General features: G+C 42.9%; 2 protein-coding genes across 15 annotated transcripts in view; one reads left to right on the top strand and one right to left on the bottom strand.

The window, feature by feature from the left end:
* The window catches only part of LOC115130157 (telomere-associated protein RIF1-like), a 33,406-nt gene extending 29,267 nt beyond the window's left edge, over nucleotides 1–4,139 (top strand). The window contains exons 29-34 of one of the 2 annotated variants that reach the window (XM_029660987.2): nucleotides 1,155–1,286; nucleotides 1,551–1,637; nucleotides 1,884–1,999; nucleotides 2,705–2,858; nucleotides 3,069–3,186; nucleotides 3,380–4,139. In XM_029660987.2, the coding sequence (XP_029516847.2) occupies nucleotides 1,155–1,286; nucleotides 1,551–1,637; nucleotides 1,884–1,999; nucleotides 2,705–2,858; nucleotides 3,069–3,186; nucleotides 3,380–3,645 (873 nt within the window). In that variant the 3' untranslated portion in view covers nucleotides 3,646–4,139. Of the gene's footprint in view, nucleotides 1–1,154; nucleotides 1,287–1,550; nucleotides 1,638–1,883; nucleotides 2,000–2,704; nucleotides 2,859–3,065; nucleotides 3,187–3,379 lie in introns of both variants that reach the window. The other variant, XM_029660977.2, reaches the window with a different exon arrangement.
* Nucleotides 4,140–5,991: 1,852 nt separating this feature from the next.
* LOC115130569 (nebulin-like) overlaps nucleotides 5,992–15,576 on the bottom strand; it is a 98,657-nt gene continuing 89,072 nt past the window's right edge. For 6 of the 13 annotated variants that reach the window (XM_065018655.1, XM_065018671.1, XM_065018673.1 and 3 more), the window contains 8 exons: nucleotides 10,744–10,836; nucleotides 10,155–10,247; nucleotides 9,558–9,665; nucleotides 9,121–9,307; nucleotides 8,902–8,994; nucleotides 8,534–8,674; nucleotides 7,250–7,353; nucleotides 5,992–6,990 (listed from right to left, as the gene is read on the bottom strand). In XM_065018655.1, the coding sequence (XP_064874727.1) occupies nucleotides 6,817–6,990; nucleotides 7,250–7,353; nucleotides 8,534–8,674; nucleotides 8,902–8,994; nucleotides 9,121–9,307; nucleotides 9,558–9,665; nucleotides 10,155–10,247; nucleotides 10,744–10,836 (993 nt within the window). In that variant the 3' untranslated portion in view covers nucleotides 5,992–6,816. Of the gene's footprint in view, nucleotides 6,991–7,249; nucleotides 7,354–8,533; nucleotides 8,675–8,901; nucleotides 8,995–9,120; nucleotides 9,308–9,557; nucleotides 9,666–10,154; nucleotides 10,248–10,743; nucleotides 10,837–11,455; nucleotides 11,535–12,105; nucleotides 12,198–12,966; nucleotides 13,030–15,576 lie in introns of those variants that run through there. The other 7 variants (XM_065018666.1, XM_065018664.1, XM_065018672.1 and 4 more) reach the window with 7 other exon arrangements.

Genomic DNA, 15,576 nt, shown 5'->3' with positions numbered 1-15,576 from the left:
GTGCCCGTGCTTTGGGGAGGTACCTGGTAGGTTCATTGATAATTTGTGTGAGATTGAGGGCATCAAGTTTAGATTGTAGGATGGCTGGGGTGTTAAGCATGTTCCAGTTAAGGTCGCCTAGCAGCACGAGCTCTGAAGATAGATGGGGGGCAATCAGTTCACATATGGTGTCCAGAGGGTGGTCTATAGCAGGCGGAAACGGTGAGAGACTTGTTTTTAGAGAGGTGGATTTTTAAAAGTAGAAGTTCAAATTGTTTGGGTACAGACCTGGATAGTAGGACAGAACTCTGCAGGCTATCTTTGCAGTAGATTGCAACACCGCCCCCTTTGGCAGTTCTATCTTGTCTTAAAATGTTGTAGTTTGGAATTAAAATTTCAGAATTTTTGGTGGTCTTCCTAAGCCAGGATTCAGACACAGCTAGAACATCCGGGTTGGCAGAGTGTGCTAAAGCAGTGAATAGAACAAACTTAGGGAGGAGGCTTCTAATGTTAACATGCATGAAACCAAGGCTATTACGGTTACAGAAGTCGTCAAAAGAGAGCGCCTGGGGAATAGGAGTGGAGCTAGGCACTGCAGGGCCTGGATTCACCTCTACATCGCCAGAGGAACATAGGAGGAGTAGAATAAGGGTGCGGCTAAAAGCAATAAGAATTGGTCGTCTAGAACAGAGAGTAAAAGGAGGTTTCTGGGGGCGATAAAATAGCATCAAGGTATAATGTACAGACAAAGGTATGGTAGGATGTGAATACGGTGGAGGTAAACCTAGGCATTGAGTGATGAAGAGAGAGATATTGTCTCTAGAAACATCATTGAAACCAGGAGATGTCATTGCATGTGTGGGTGGTGGAACTAATAGGTTGGATAAGGTATAGTGAGCAGGACTAGAGGCTCTACAGTGAAATAAGCCAATAAACACTAACCAGAACAGCAATGGACAAGGCATATTGACATTAAGGAGAGGCATGCTTAGTCGAGTGATCCAAAGGGTCCGGTGAGTGGAGAGGTTGGTTGGGGGTCACGGCGATTTAGACAGCTAGCCAGGCCATCGGTAGCAAGCTAGCATAGGATGGTCTGTTATTAGCCGCCACCTCTTTCAAAACCTGGGTTTTGAAAACAAAGTGTGATAAATTAATCCATACTTTTTATTTGGCAGTCTCGACGAGTATCATTTGCTGACCCAATTCAACACCAGGAGCTGGCAGATGACATTGACCGTCGCAGCCCTGTCATCCGATCCAGCTCCCCAAGAAACAAAACTACCAGCAGCAGCATCCCTCAGGCGAAGGTACATGATCCACTAGTAATGTGTAATAAATGTAATTTTAAATAATGTGCACTAAATCATTAAAGGCTCAATTTAGTAAAGTGTGTGAAACTTCAACTTTTGCCAAAATCATCAATGGGAGACAGTGATATTCTGACTTGATTTCTGTACAATTAACTCAGTGGCCACAGTTTAACTGAACTTTCCCTTGACTTTTTTTTTTAGAGGTCTCTTTTTCATTTAGACCCTTTTATTATAATCGCCTAACCTCTGCTCTATTTGCAGTATATCACAACACCAACAAAGGGCTTACTGATCCTCAGTCCACGCAATCTCCGCAGCCCAGGGTACAAGAGCTCCAAGAAATGCCTGGTATGTAACCTCAGATACATAGGACGTACCCAAGTTATTTTCAGACTAGATCATAATCCTAAATTCAACCCTTTTCGTAAAACCTAATGGATTAGATGATGATCTTATTATCCATGCATACATTCAGTACATATAGACAAAACAGCTAATTTGGTCCATTTAAAAAAAAAAAAATGGTTTACTGTCCATGATTGTTGTGCATGTGCCTGAGTGTCATTCCTACTAACTTGATGAATGTTGTTTCAGATCTCTGAGCTGGGCCAGGAGCCGAGGCCCATCCCTAAGGACTGTGTGTACCCGGCCCTGGTCCGCTGTTCTACCCCTGTGGAAGCAGTGCTGCCTCAGATCACCTCCAACATGTGGTCAGTGTAACCGAGAGAACTATGGTCCCAAATCAATGAACTGCTTGTACAATAAATCAAGTTAAACACAATGTGAGTTGCAACAAGGGAACAACAATCCAACATGGGTTCCCATACAACTGTAGCAGATATCCAAAGCTTTAGGTGTTTCTTTAGAATTAAAATGGACCATCAGCCATTTGCTACATACATTTTTGGACTTATAAATGTACTGATATGTATCCAATGATTCTTGAAGAATATAACTTATAAATTCCTCATGAGCTTAGTTCAACTGTCACACTCCATGAGAACCCAAAATATAAGCTTGTTTTCTCCAATATTTATAGACAAAGTAAATGTAAACAAACACTATATAGCCTCTAAACATGGTTAAAACTGTAATGTTGATCTCATGGATGGTCAGTCCTTGCATCCATAGCTCTGTCTGTAATGTTGATCTCATGGATGGTCAGTCCTTGCATCCATAACTCTGTCTGTAATGTTGATCACATGGATGGTCAGTCCTTGCATCCATAGCTCTGTCTGTAATGTTGATCTCATGGATGGTCAGTCCTTGCATCCATAGCTCTGTGAATTTGTGTGTTACATTTCTCCAGTCCCATCCCTCAGCTTTTTACCCAAACAACGAGTGAGGAGGGTGTGTTGCTATTCCTTCTACTGCTGATGGCTGCTTTAACATATTCTGTAATTATTTATCCTCAGGCCTCGTGGCTTTGGCCAGCTTGTGCGAGCCCGGAATATCAAAACTGTCGGAGACCTCAGTGCTCTCACACCAAGTGAAATCAAGAACCTTCCCATTCGTTCCCCAAAGATTTCTAATGTGAAGAAAGCACTTAAAATATATCACGAACAGCAGGTATTATGCCCAAACTTAAAACCTGTGACTTTCTCCTACCTTCTGCAAATGCAAATGAGATTCATACTTTAGATTATACCCAAGAGATATTGCTTACACAGTTAATGATAATTGTCATGTGCGGTTAATTCTTGTGGAGATGAGCACAGTTCAGGTGGTTTATCTGTTTGGTCTGTAATGGATCGTTTCACCTTGTCACTGCTTCAGCAGAAGGGCCGTAGTGATGAGCTGAAGAGTTTTGAGGAGATGGAGAAGCTGACATCTGAGCTGGAGGAGCCAACTGTTCCTCAGAACCAGGGAGAGGACAAGACTCCAGGAGATGCCCTAGGTGAGTTCAATAAACCTGTGTTGTTTCCAAAGACCAATTTGTGCAGTAAGAGAATAAGCTTGGGGGAAAAAATATTTGAAAGTTGCTGTGAAATTGCTCAAAAATACATTTTTGTTGCTGTATTTCTAATTCCGCTCACTAAACAGAACTCAATATCATAGATGATTATCATGCATGATGTTCCCTTCTGTAGTCACAGAGTTGTTGGATGAGCCAGTGTCCAAGGAGCATGAGGAACATCCAGAGAGACCGGACCAAAGCAGGCCTGACCACCAGAAGACTGCTGAGGGTGGTCTGCTGTTGGAGGTGGAGTCTCTGGCGGCTCATCTGACTGGGGAGGGATTGAGCCACTGCTCCTCTGACCAGCTGGTTCTGATCCATGATCAGCTGGGAGGCATGATGAGGACGGTGGTGCTGCAGCTGCAGAGCAGACTACTGGCTCAGGACAGCGGACCCTGATCCAAACACTAGACAGTCCCAGGGTTTGGATTACATATTTTGGGAATGCCCCACGTGAAGTCTCTTGAAGATGCCTATTGACAACTGTGGGGGGGCGGCACATTGGTGTTTGAATTCTTACAGAGGTCTTGATTTGTTTATGTGGGGGCCCGGGCCCCCCAGCCCCCATCAAGGTTTCCCCTCTCACACTCCAACTCTTAAGATGTAAGAGTTAACCAAGTACTACACCACAAGGCCACCAGGATCTGTTTGGATTGTGTTTTTAAACCCTTTTTCCTTGTCCTCTCTGATGGCTGAGGGAGACATTTTTATAAATGCTAGTTCAGGCTAAAAAGTGGTGGCGATTAGTTGTCATGACAAGAGTGAAAGCGAAGCATGGTCTCTGATTGGCTATACCAAGGCTTTGCCAGGAAGTGATATTTTAACCATACATTGTGGTCCGGAGGATGGCACTTTTTACATTGTGTACCTATTAAATAAAGGTTTGAAAGATGGAGGCTGTATCAGTGTTGTTCTTTGGATGGAGGGGAAGTTTAATGTGAGCATAAGGCAAAGTATTTCTGTTCTGAATTCATGATTAATACCATTACTGTGGCTGTCATGGCTAGTCAGGCCACAACATTACCTGCCTCCAGGGTAGGGTTTGTCTATAAAACAGCTCCCCAAAAAACTGACTTGTCTTCACTTGATTTCATCTTGTCCAGTTATTATTGATATATAGTGGGGCAAAAAAGTATTTAGTCAGCCACCAATTGTGCAAGTTCTCCCACTTAAAAAGATGAGAGAGGCCTGTAATTTTCATCATAGGTACACTTTAACTATGACAGACAAAATGAGAAAAAAAAATCCAGAAAATCACATTGTAGGATTTTTAATGAATTTATTTGCAAATTATGGTGGAAAATAAGTATTTGGTCAATAACAAAAGTTTATCTCAATACTTTGTTATATACCCTTTGTTGGCAATGACAGAGGTCAAACGTTTTCTGTAAGTCTTCACAAGGTTTTCACACACTGTTGCTGGTATTTTGGCCCATTCCTCCATGCAGATCTCCTCTAGAGCAGTGATGTTTTGGGGCTGTTGCTGGGCAACAGACTTTCAACTCCCTCCAAAGATTTTCTATGGGGTTGAGATCTGGAGACTGGCTAGGCCACTCCAGGACCTTGAAATGCTTCTTACGAAGCCACTCCTTTGTTGCCCGGGCGGTGTGTTTGGGATCATTGTCATGCTGAAAGACCCAGCCACGTTTCATCTTCAATGCCCTTGCTGATGGAAGGAGGTTTTCACTCAAAATCTCACGATACATGGCCCCATTCATTCTTTCCTTTACACGGATCAGTCGTCCTGGTCCCTTTCAGCAAAACAGCCCCAAAGCATGATGTTTCCACCCCCATTGCTTCACAGTAGGTATGGTGTCTTTTGGATGCAACTCAGCATTCTTTGTTCTCCAAACACGACGAGTTGAGTTTTTACCAAAAAGTTATTTTGGCTTCATCTGACCATATGACATTCTTCCAATCTTCTTCTCGATCATCCAAATGCTCTCTAGCAAACTTCAGACGGGCCTGGACATGTACTGGCTTAAGCAGGGGGACACATCTGGCACTGCAGGATTTGAGTCCCTGGCGACGTAGTGTGTTACTGATGGTAGGCTTTGTTACTTTGGTCCCAGCTCTCTGCAGGTCATTCACTAGGTCCCCTCTGTGTGGTTCTGGAATTTTTGCTCACCGTTCTGGAGCCCCAGATCGAGGGAGATTATCAGTGGTCTTGTATGACTTCCATTTCCTAATAATTGCTCCCACAGTTGATTTCTTCAAACCAAGCTGCTTACCTATTGCAGATTGTCTTCCCAGCCTGGTGCAGGTCTACAATTTTGTTTCTGGTGTCCTTTGACAGCTCTTTGGTATTGGCCATAGTGACTGAGGTTGTGGACAGGTGTCTTTTATACTGATAACAAGTTCAAACAGGTGACATTAATACAGGTAACGAGTGGAGGACGGAGGAGCCTCTTAAAGAAGCTACAGGTCTGAGAGCCAGAACTCTTGTTTGTAGGTGACCAAATACTTATTTTCCACCATAATTAGCAAATAAATTCATTAAAAATCCAATGTGATTTTCTGGATTTTTTTTCTCATTTTGTCTGTCATAGTTGAAGTGTACCTATGATAAATTACAGGCCTCATCTTTTTAAGTGGGAGAACTTGCACAATTGATGGCTGACTAAATACTTTTTTTACCCCACTGTACCTTTACGCAAGCTGCTAAAGCGGTGTCTGGCTTGAACTATTGTTGTAAGTTGAAGTGGAGAGGCCACAAGGTAGAGAAATAAGAACACAAGACCTCAGTAGTGCAGCAGGTTGGTGTTTTATTATCTACTGATCAACGGTATTTGACTTCTTTACCCCCAGACCCAGGTAATCAGAGGGAACGAAACACATGCAATGAGTGACCAGCCTTCGGCTACTTCAGGAGGGAAGAGGCTTCTCAAACTGGGTGGTGAAACTCAAAGCTGCTGATAGAAATAAGAATAGGGAATCTTGTCCGCTCTATTCATTCTGATAGCCAATCATATCTGTACGTTTCGTACTGTTACATCCTCAGGAACAGAGCCCTGGTTTTTAGGTTCGATGGATGATACCTCAAGGTTACACATCTTTTAGTCTTTTCTTCATCTTTCATCAACCCCTTGTGGTTTTAGGTGATTAAACAACTTTATTCTCTCCATACGGTACACTTTCCTATCATCCATATACTTCACTTTTTCATCACAGGAAAGTTTGAATTGCATGTAAGCTCATCTGTTATTGTGTGAAAGTTCACTTTCAGTAAAGCTTTTCAAAAATATTTAACTGACATTGATTAAATAAGGTTCTGTCTGCAATTTACAAAATAATGGGCTTTTCGTCATTGTTTCAAGGCAAGGTCTTGGAAAAGGATGAATGTTCTTCTACAGTAGTCTATCTATATAGGTATTTATACATTTCATATTCTCATGTCACATCCACAGGGCCTTGGGAAACGGGCATCAACACTATAGACTACTAACACTACAGCTACAAAAATCTAATTGAGCGATAGTCTACACATATAACAGGTTTACGAAGCGACGGATTCAACCGTAGATGTCGGCCAATCGGGTAGCTAGGTGGATGTGTCGGTGGGACTTGTCTTTAGATTGCTTCAACGTAATTGGCCGGCAGCATGCCAGTCTTGCCTGAGCGCTGCACAGTGCCGTACATCCAGCCTTCGTCGATGGACTGCACGTTTACGATAACATCACCATCCTTGAAGGAGACCTCGTCCATGTCGGCAGAGGAGTAGTCGTACATGGCACGCACAGTTTTCTGAACGGGACAAAAAATATTTTTTAGTAATGACTGCTGATGTAGCTTACATTTTTGGAACATGGTAGTGAGTAGTGCACAGCAACCCAACCAAAAGGACATTTGCCCAACATGCTTCCCTGTTTCTCTGGCATCTCTCTTCTCAATGTGGAGGCAATACAATCTAATTCTGTTTTAGTCAGTCACGTCAACCATGACTGGTTTCCACGGTAATGATCTATGTCCTGTGAGCCTGGTACAGTCAAAGTACATTACTCACCCCGGTGGTGGAAGGGTGGGAGGGGACAGAGGACACGGTGGTCTGCTGTGTGGCTACAGAGGAAGACCTCTGCTGCAGCTCCACTGTCTTGGTGTGTGTGTAACCTGCAGGAGCAGATAGGAAAGACATAAGTCAGCTGTCACAGTTAGAATGAGGGCTTAGGTATAGATACTTCTACCATAGCGGGCTGGGAACAGGGCACTGACTGTACCAAGTATTGACGAGGCTTGAATATAAAGGTCTGCCATCTACACAGTGTACAAAACATTAGGAACACCTGCTCGTTCCATGACATAGACTGACTAGGTGAAAGCTATGATCCCTTATTGAGGTCACATGTTAAATACACTTCAATCAATGTAGATGAAGGGGAGGAGACAGGTTAAAGAAGGATTTTTAAGCCTTGAGACAATTGAGACATGGATTGTGTGTGTGTGCCTTTCAGAGCGTGAATGGGCAAGACAAAATATTTGAGTGCCTTTGAACAGGGTGTGGTAGTAGGTGCCAGGTGCACCGGTTTGTGTCAAGAACTGCAACACTGCTGGGTTTTTCACGCTCAACAATTCCCTGTATGTATCAAGAATGGTCCACCACCCAAAGGTATCTAGCGAACTTGACACAACTGCGTGAAGCATCGGAGTCAACATGGGCCAGCATCCCTGTGGAACGCTTTCGACACCTTGTAGAGTCAACATGGGCCAGCATCCCCGTGGAACGCTTTGGACACCTTGTAGAGTCAACATGGGCCAGCATCCCCGTGGAACGCTTTGGACACCTTGTAGAGTCAACATGGGCCAGCATCCCCGTGGAACGCTTTGGACACCTTGTAGAGTCAACATGGGCCAGCATCCCCGTGGAACGCTTTCGACACCTTGTAGAGTCAACATGGGCCAGCATCCCCGTGGAACGCTTTGGACACCTTGTAGAGTCAACATGGGCCAGCATCCCTGTGGAACACTTTGGATACCTTGTAGAGTCAACATGGGCCAGCATCCCTGTGGAACGCTTTGGACACCTTGTAGAGTCAACATGGGCCAGCATCCCTGTGGAACGCTTTGGACACCTTGTAGAGTCAACATGGGCCAGCATCCCTGTGGAACGCTTTGGACACCTTGTAGAGTTCATGCTCTGAGGCTGTTATGAAGGAAAAAGACAGTGCAACTCAATATTAGGGAGGTGTTCCTAATGTTTTGTACACTCAGTGTCTATGGAATTGGTCTAAAGTGGTTTGGTGGTGTGATATCTGAACTGGGTTGTGATGTGGGCCCACTACAGTAGACCTACCCATGGAGGAGGTAGCAAAGCCATTGCTGTACAGGGACACATGGTGGGCTGGGTCCTCAGACACCTCAGACTTCTCATCACCAACACCACTCATAGCGCTGGTGGAGCGGGAGTGCTCCTTGCTGCGACGCTGGGCTTGGACTGTCACACAGAGGGCAAAGGTCAGGGTTCAACAAAACCTAAAAATATTGGTTGCACTTTATATTGAATGAATAGGCCATTATAAATGCTTATAAATGCTTTATAAATTATTATACATTATTATGAATAAAATCATAACACTTATAAATGCTTATAGATGTTTATATGACAAATCAAAGAGTTTCCTGTGGATTATGCTGTTGAGGTGTGAGGCTTCTCCCTCTTACCTGACATCATGTGCAGACTCCTGGACTGGATGTTGTCCTCAGCAGGGTCGTAGTCAAACACAGAGCCGGGGTTGGTGCGCCATACACGCAGATCTGAGGGTGAACCGACAGGTTTTACAGAATGGCTGGTACAACATAGATCAAATGGATGTAGAATAATTGGTTGGTGTTTGTTTGTGGGTCTCGGCACAGCGTGTGTGTGTGTGCTGGCGTGCGTACCGGTGACTGTCTCCTGTTCGTGCTCCACCACGCGTCTCTTCTCCATCTCCACCACACGTCTCTGGATGCCACGGTAGTTGATGTCGCTGAACTCCTGGGTGTTCTTCTTCACACGGTCCATCACGGGGTCAGAGGTGGTGGGAGTGAAGCTGCCCTTACTCTTCTCAAAGTCCTGGTGGTATCTCACCTGGTGGACAGAGAGCCGTGGGATGCTTTTATATCAGTCGGGAATGAGTAATCAACTTGGTATGGCATTTGTTATTACATTTTAATAAAGGACTCAGTGGTAAGACAATAGTTCAACATTAGTGGTATGATTTTACATGGGTAGGAATTATGAATGTGAGCAATTTTGTCTGGCATGTGTTATTACAAGAAAAAGACTCTTTACAAGCCAACAAGAGATATTATAACATCTACAAAAACCATTGACTCACTCCAGATATGTTGCGCTGGGTCTCCTTGACGCGTCTCATCTCAGGTGTGTCCAGCACAAAGGCAGCCTTGCCCTGCACCTGCTTACGGAAGCTGTCAGAGTACAGCACCTGTGGGATAGCAGAGAGGACAGCAGAGGAACAACGTCAGCACCAGAGTTAACCCCTTTTATCTGCTGAACCTGTGTGTGACAGAATGTGGCACAACGACAACAACAGATAGGGTCACTCTGAGAAGGGCTTATTATTGGGACCTCAGACGATATTAGCAGGGAGATTCAAACCTTCAGAGTGGGGGTGGATTAAGAGGGCGTGTCCCAATTCATAATGGAGTTAGGAGGGTTGTGTTCCAATCCTTAATTGGGGTGTTGGGAGTGGGAGGAAGCCAGGGGAAAAGGAGGAGTTGACTAGTTTCAATAACAAGGGAGAGGGTTAGCCATGATATACAAATAGATGAGAGCAGAGGATGACTACTGTAGATCTGATTAATGAGGTTAACTAGAGCCAGAAGAAGAACAGGAGAGAGTTAGATGAGAGGGTTAACGTGGGTTCTAAAGGGTTCTAAAGGGGCACATAGGTCCTGGAGGACGGCTGGTGTACCGAGCTAATCTGTTCTTGGTTCCGTTTCGCTCTCTCCATCTCTGGAGTGAACACCTGGGGCGTTCCTTTGGCAGAACTGTCCTTATACAACACCTACAGGGCAGAAGCACAGCCCCAGGGGACAGTCAGACACACTGCAACAACACAATCCAACACACACCAACACACACTAAAACATCCCAGCCTCCACAGCATGGCAAGGATGTTAGTTGCCACACTAAAACAGGAGATAAATAGCACACCTCTTAAAGGAAGAACGCTGCTGGGGAGATACACATTTTAAAAAAGGTGAAGCAAAAACACTCAAAATGTGAGGAAGTAATTTTGAAGAGGGTGTTTTAGCTGAGGTTAGAATGAAGGGAGAGTCAAAGATGATTTACTGAGGGCGGAAGGTGGAAGGGTAGATTGAAAGGAACAAGGAAGGATGGAGAGGGATGATGTGTTGTATTAGAATCAGGGTTGATTGTTGATGACAAGGGCTGAACCGATAGAGAAGACAGTTTAAGGCGGTAAGGGAGGATCACGCACAAATCTGGACTAAACAGTGAAAAACACAGAAACACGTGTTGGTATTGGTTTCCTCTAGTACCGAGCTGATGTTCTTCTGCATCTCACGAACCCTCTTCACCTCCGGTAGGTCTGAGATGGCTGTGCATCGACACAACGAGTCCTTGTACTTTATCTACCCATCAGATCAGCATTATGGTCCCATGCAGAAGAGAGATGATGTCACAATGGACAAACACACACAGAGAGAGCAACCATGAACCAGAGACAGCAGAGAACAGATTACAGGAAGCACTGAAGCTACAAATGACATTGAATGTTAATAGCACAAGGGACAAGAGCGTATGCAGAAGAATAAAGCAAAATCAGCAAAATCATTTTGGATCGTACACCTCTTCTGAAATAATATAGACTATTTAGATATATGCATGTACTCACAGGGAGGGGTTCCTCCATCAACATATTGTGGCTTCATGTTACCAGAGAACTTGACATGTTTTAATATTCTATTTTTAAATCATTGTCTACTTATAGTACGCTTCAGTTTTACGTCAGGACATTGAACAGATATAGGTTTTGGGCTGGGGTAAGACTAAAAAGGGTTGGACAGGGGAATTAAAGTGGGCTTGGAGTTGTACATGGGCTTGCGTAACAGGAGCAGGACAGACAGGAGTATATAAATGAATCAATAAATGAATGAATCAATTAATTGATATACTCCTGATCATCAAGCCCCTGTAGAACTATATGGATGGTAGATGGAGGGTAAAGAATCACAGTATAAAAACCTGTACCATGCTAATGTGTTGCTGGTTGCGTTTAACTCTGTCCATCTCTGGGGGTCTGATATAGCTGCTCCTCTTTGTACTGAATCTTTAAACAGTGACACAGAGACAACCAGTCAAAAACATGGTTTATTGCCCACTTAAATAAACACTAAGGAGATGGTAAAGGGATGAGGGCTGCCATAAAATGCATGCAAAGGTTTGGGTTATAGTTAGACTACCGTTTCAAAAATCTCACAGCACTTCAGTAAAGAAAACTGAAGAAATAGAATTAAAAGACAAAAACACTTTATGATGAAGATTAATAGAAACAAAAAAAATGGAGAAGAAAAATCACAAGGCAATTTGTTTGTCTGGTAGGAAACCAACAAATAGAAAACAAGAAAACAAACATGGGATGAATCTATTTAGGGCTTTAGTTTGGAGGACAATGGAAGTGAAGTTATTTTTGTACCACTAAGTTATTTTGAAGCGCTAGACTTCATCTTGGCACACAGAAGTCAAAGGTCAGGAGAATAACCACTGATGCTTTAGGGGGCATTATTGGAGGTCAGTTAGGGGTCATACGACAGAGAGGGTGAGAGGTTTTTTGAGGTTTGTTGGTTGGGAAATTATGGGGGGCCTCCTTTATGGGAGGGACTAGATAGAAACTCGAGTACCGAGCTGATGTTCTTCTGCATCTCACGAACGTTCTTCACACCCGGTAGGTCTGAGATGGCTGTGCCCCGACACAACGAGTCCTTGACCTACTCTAGGGGTTCCATGAGAAACACAGAGACAAAGCAAGACAGATAACAGATATAAAGCACACGTACTGTACACTACACGTATACTACAAGTACACTACACGTATAGTACAAGTACACTACACGTATACTACAAGTACCCTACACGTATACTACAAGTACAATACACGTATACTACAAGTACACTACACATATACTACAAGTACACTACACGTATACTACAAGTACTCTACACGTATACTACAAGTACACTACACGTATACTACAAGTACACTATACGTATACTACAAGTACGCCACACGCATACAGCAGCAGCAGCAGCAAGGACGATGGCCTCACCGAAGACAGTGAGAATGCAGCTGGCATAAAGCAGGTAGATAACACAGTTGTGACATTTACATTGCATGTTAACAGCAGTCAAGTGCTTTTGCTTTTACAGAATATACTGCAAATTATATAACACTATGAACTGACTAGGGAACCTCTGAGCAAATGAAAGGTAGATATTTGGTTTAGTTTATTACAGATCTTAGATGTAATGTTAATTATTTTAATGTTCTGATGAGTCTGGTGGCACAATGAACTCTGAGATTAGCACAAACTCCGCAAAATGGGGTTGAAAATGTGGAAAGAAAAAATGGTTGCAATTATGTAGAGATTAAAACATTATATGTCTTTTGTTGTTGTTAAATTTGAGATCTGGGGGGGTTCAAAGCGTAGACTGAGTGAAGACAGGCAGGGTCACTCTATAGTGTTTGTCTGATTGCATCTAACTCTGTCCATCTCTGGGGTGTCTGACAGAGCTGTTCCTCCTCCCAAGTCCTCTTTGTTCCGAATCTTTAAACGGTAAGAGGAGGAAAACAGTAGTGAGTCTTTGCTCTATCAGTTGAGAGGTTGGTTGAGTGATTTGTGCATGGGAAAAAGACAGGGAAAAGACAGCTAGGCCTACAACAGACAAAAAAAAAACAGAAAGAAGACGTTTCTAGATGACACATGACATTACGAGTAATAAAGCATGAAACCTGTTGGCTCAAAGTGTTACCATATGCCGTATTTCATAACGACATTGCTCAAACCAGAGATCTAACATCTAAAAATGTTATTAACCTAATACAGAAACACAAGTTTGGCCATGATTAATCTCTCATTATCAGCTCAAGAGGATATTAAGGGTAATAAGAAAGGGGAGGAAAAGAAAGAGGTGAAAATGTGCTGTAAGAAAAGGTGAAATATATCTATATTTTAAATACTCATGGAGCAGTAGGTATCCCCAACTGAAAATCTTTCTATTCTCTTTAACACAAAGCATTTCAGGGCTTTCCTTTATTGATGACACTTTGCCTTTTACGTTTTAAAGGTGGTCTGTCTGGTACTGAAGCTACAGGGAAAGAGCACAAGTGCAGTTAACATGTCTCCCAATAACAAAAACATCAAGAAAAGAAAAGAGAGATTGGAGTCATTAAAACTCGTTTGTCAACCACTCCACACATTTCTTGTGAACAAACTATAGTTTTGGCAAGTCGGTTAGGACATCTACTGTGTGCATGACACAAGTAGTTTTTCCAACAATTGTTTACAGACGGATTATTTCACTTATAATTCACTGTATCACAATTCCAGTGGGTCAGAAGTTCACATACACTAAATTGACTGTGCCTTTCAACAGCTTGGAAAATTCCAGAAAATGATGTAATGGCTTTAGAAGCTTCTGATCGGCTAATTGACATCATTTGAGTCAATTGGAGATGTACCTGTGGATGTATTTCAAGGATTACCTTCAAACCCAGTGCCTCTTTGCTTGAGATCATGGGAAAATCGAAAGAAATCAGCCAAGACTTCAGAAAAAAAATTGTAGACCTCCACAAGTCTGGTACATCCTTGGGAGCAATTTTCAAATCCCTGAAGGTACCACATTCATCTGTACAAACAATAGTATAAACACCATGGGGGTTTATACGCAAGTATAAACACCATGGGACCACGCAGCTGTCATACCGCTCAGGAAGGAGACGCGTTCTGTCTCCTTGAGATGAACGTACTTTGGTGCGAAAAGAGCAAATCAATCCCAGAACAACAGCAAAAGACCTTGTGAAGATGCTGGAGGAAACAGGTACAAAAGTATCTATATCCACAGTAAAACGAGTCCTATATCGACATAACCTGAAAGGCCGCTCAGCAAGGAAAAAGCCACTGCTCCAAAACTGCCATAAAAAAAGCCAGACTACGGTTTGCAACATGGGGACAAAGATCGTACTTTTTGGAGAAATGTCCTTTGGTCTGATGAAACAAAAATAGAACTGTTTGGCCAAAATGACCATCGTTATGTTTGGAGGAAAAAGGGGGAGGCTTGCAAGCCGAAGAAAACCATCCCAACCGTGAAGCACGGGGGTGGCAACATCATGTTGTGGGGGTGCTTTGCTGCAGGGGGGACTGGTCCACTTCACAAAATAGATGGCATCGTGAGGCAGGAAAATTATGTGGATATATTGAAGCAACATCTCAATACATCAGTCAGGAAGTTAAAGCTTGGCTGCAAATGGGTCTTCTAAATGGACAATGACCCCAAGCATACTTCCAAAGTTGTAGCAAAATGGCTTAAGGACAACAAGGTAAGGTATTGGAGTGGCCATCGCAAAGCTCTGACCTCAATCCTATGGAAAACTTGTAGGCAGAACTGAAAAAGCGTGTGCGAGTAAGGTGGCCTACAAACCTGACTCAGTTACACCAGCTCTATCAGGTGGAATGGGCCAAAATTCACCCAATTAATTGTGGGAAGCTTGTGGAAGGCTACCTGAAACATTTGACCCAAGTTAAACAATTTACAGGCAATGCTACCAAATACTAATTGACTGTATGTAAACTTCTGACCCACTGGGAATGTGATGAGAAATAAAAGCTGAAATAATCACTCTCAACTATTATTTTGACATTTCAGATTCTTAAAACAAAGTGGTGATCCTAATTGACCTAAGACAGGGAATTTTTACTAGGATTAAATGTCAGGAATTGTGAAAAACTGAGTTTAAATGTATTGGCTAAGGTGTATGTAAACCTCCGACTTCAACTGTATCTAATAAGCCATTCCGTTATTACATATACTGAACAAAAATATAAATGCAACACGCAACAGGAAATCGGTCAATTAAAATTAATTCATTAGGCCCTAATCTAAGAATTTCATATGATTGGGAATACAGATATACATCTGTTGGTAACAGATACATTTAAAAGAATGGGCCTCACAATAGGCCTCAGGATCTCATCACGGTATCGCTGTGCATTCAAATTGAAATCAATAAAATGCAATTGCATGTTGCACATGTTGCATTTATATATTTATTCAGTGTAAACTAAATTATGAAATTAGCTACTGTACTTTCCAAC

The sequence above is a fragment of the Oncorhynchus nerka genome, linkage group LG1, assembly GCF_034236695.1.
Source record: "Oncorhynchus nerka isolate Pitt River linkage group LG1, Oner_Uvic_2.0, whole genome shotgun sequence".
NCBI lineage: Eukaryota > Metazoa > Chordata > Actinopteri > Salmoniformes > Salmonidae > Oncorhynchus > Oncorhynchus nerka.
The sequence above is the reverse complement of the archived record's forward strand: the minus strand, read 5'-3'. Positions and strand labels throughout refer to the sequence as shown.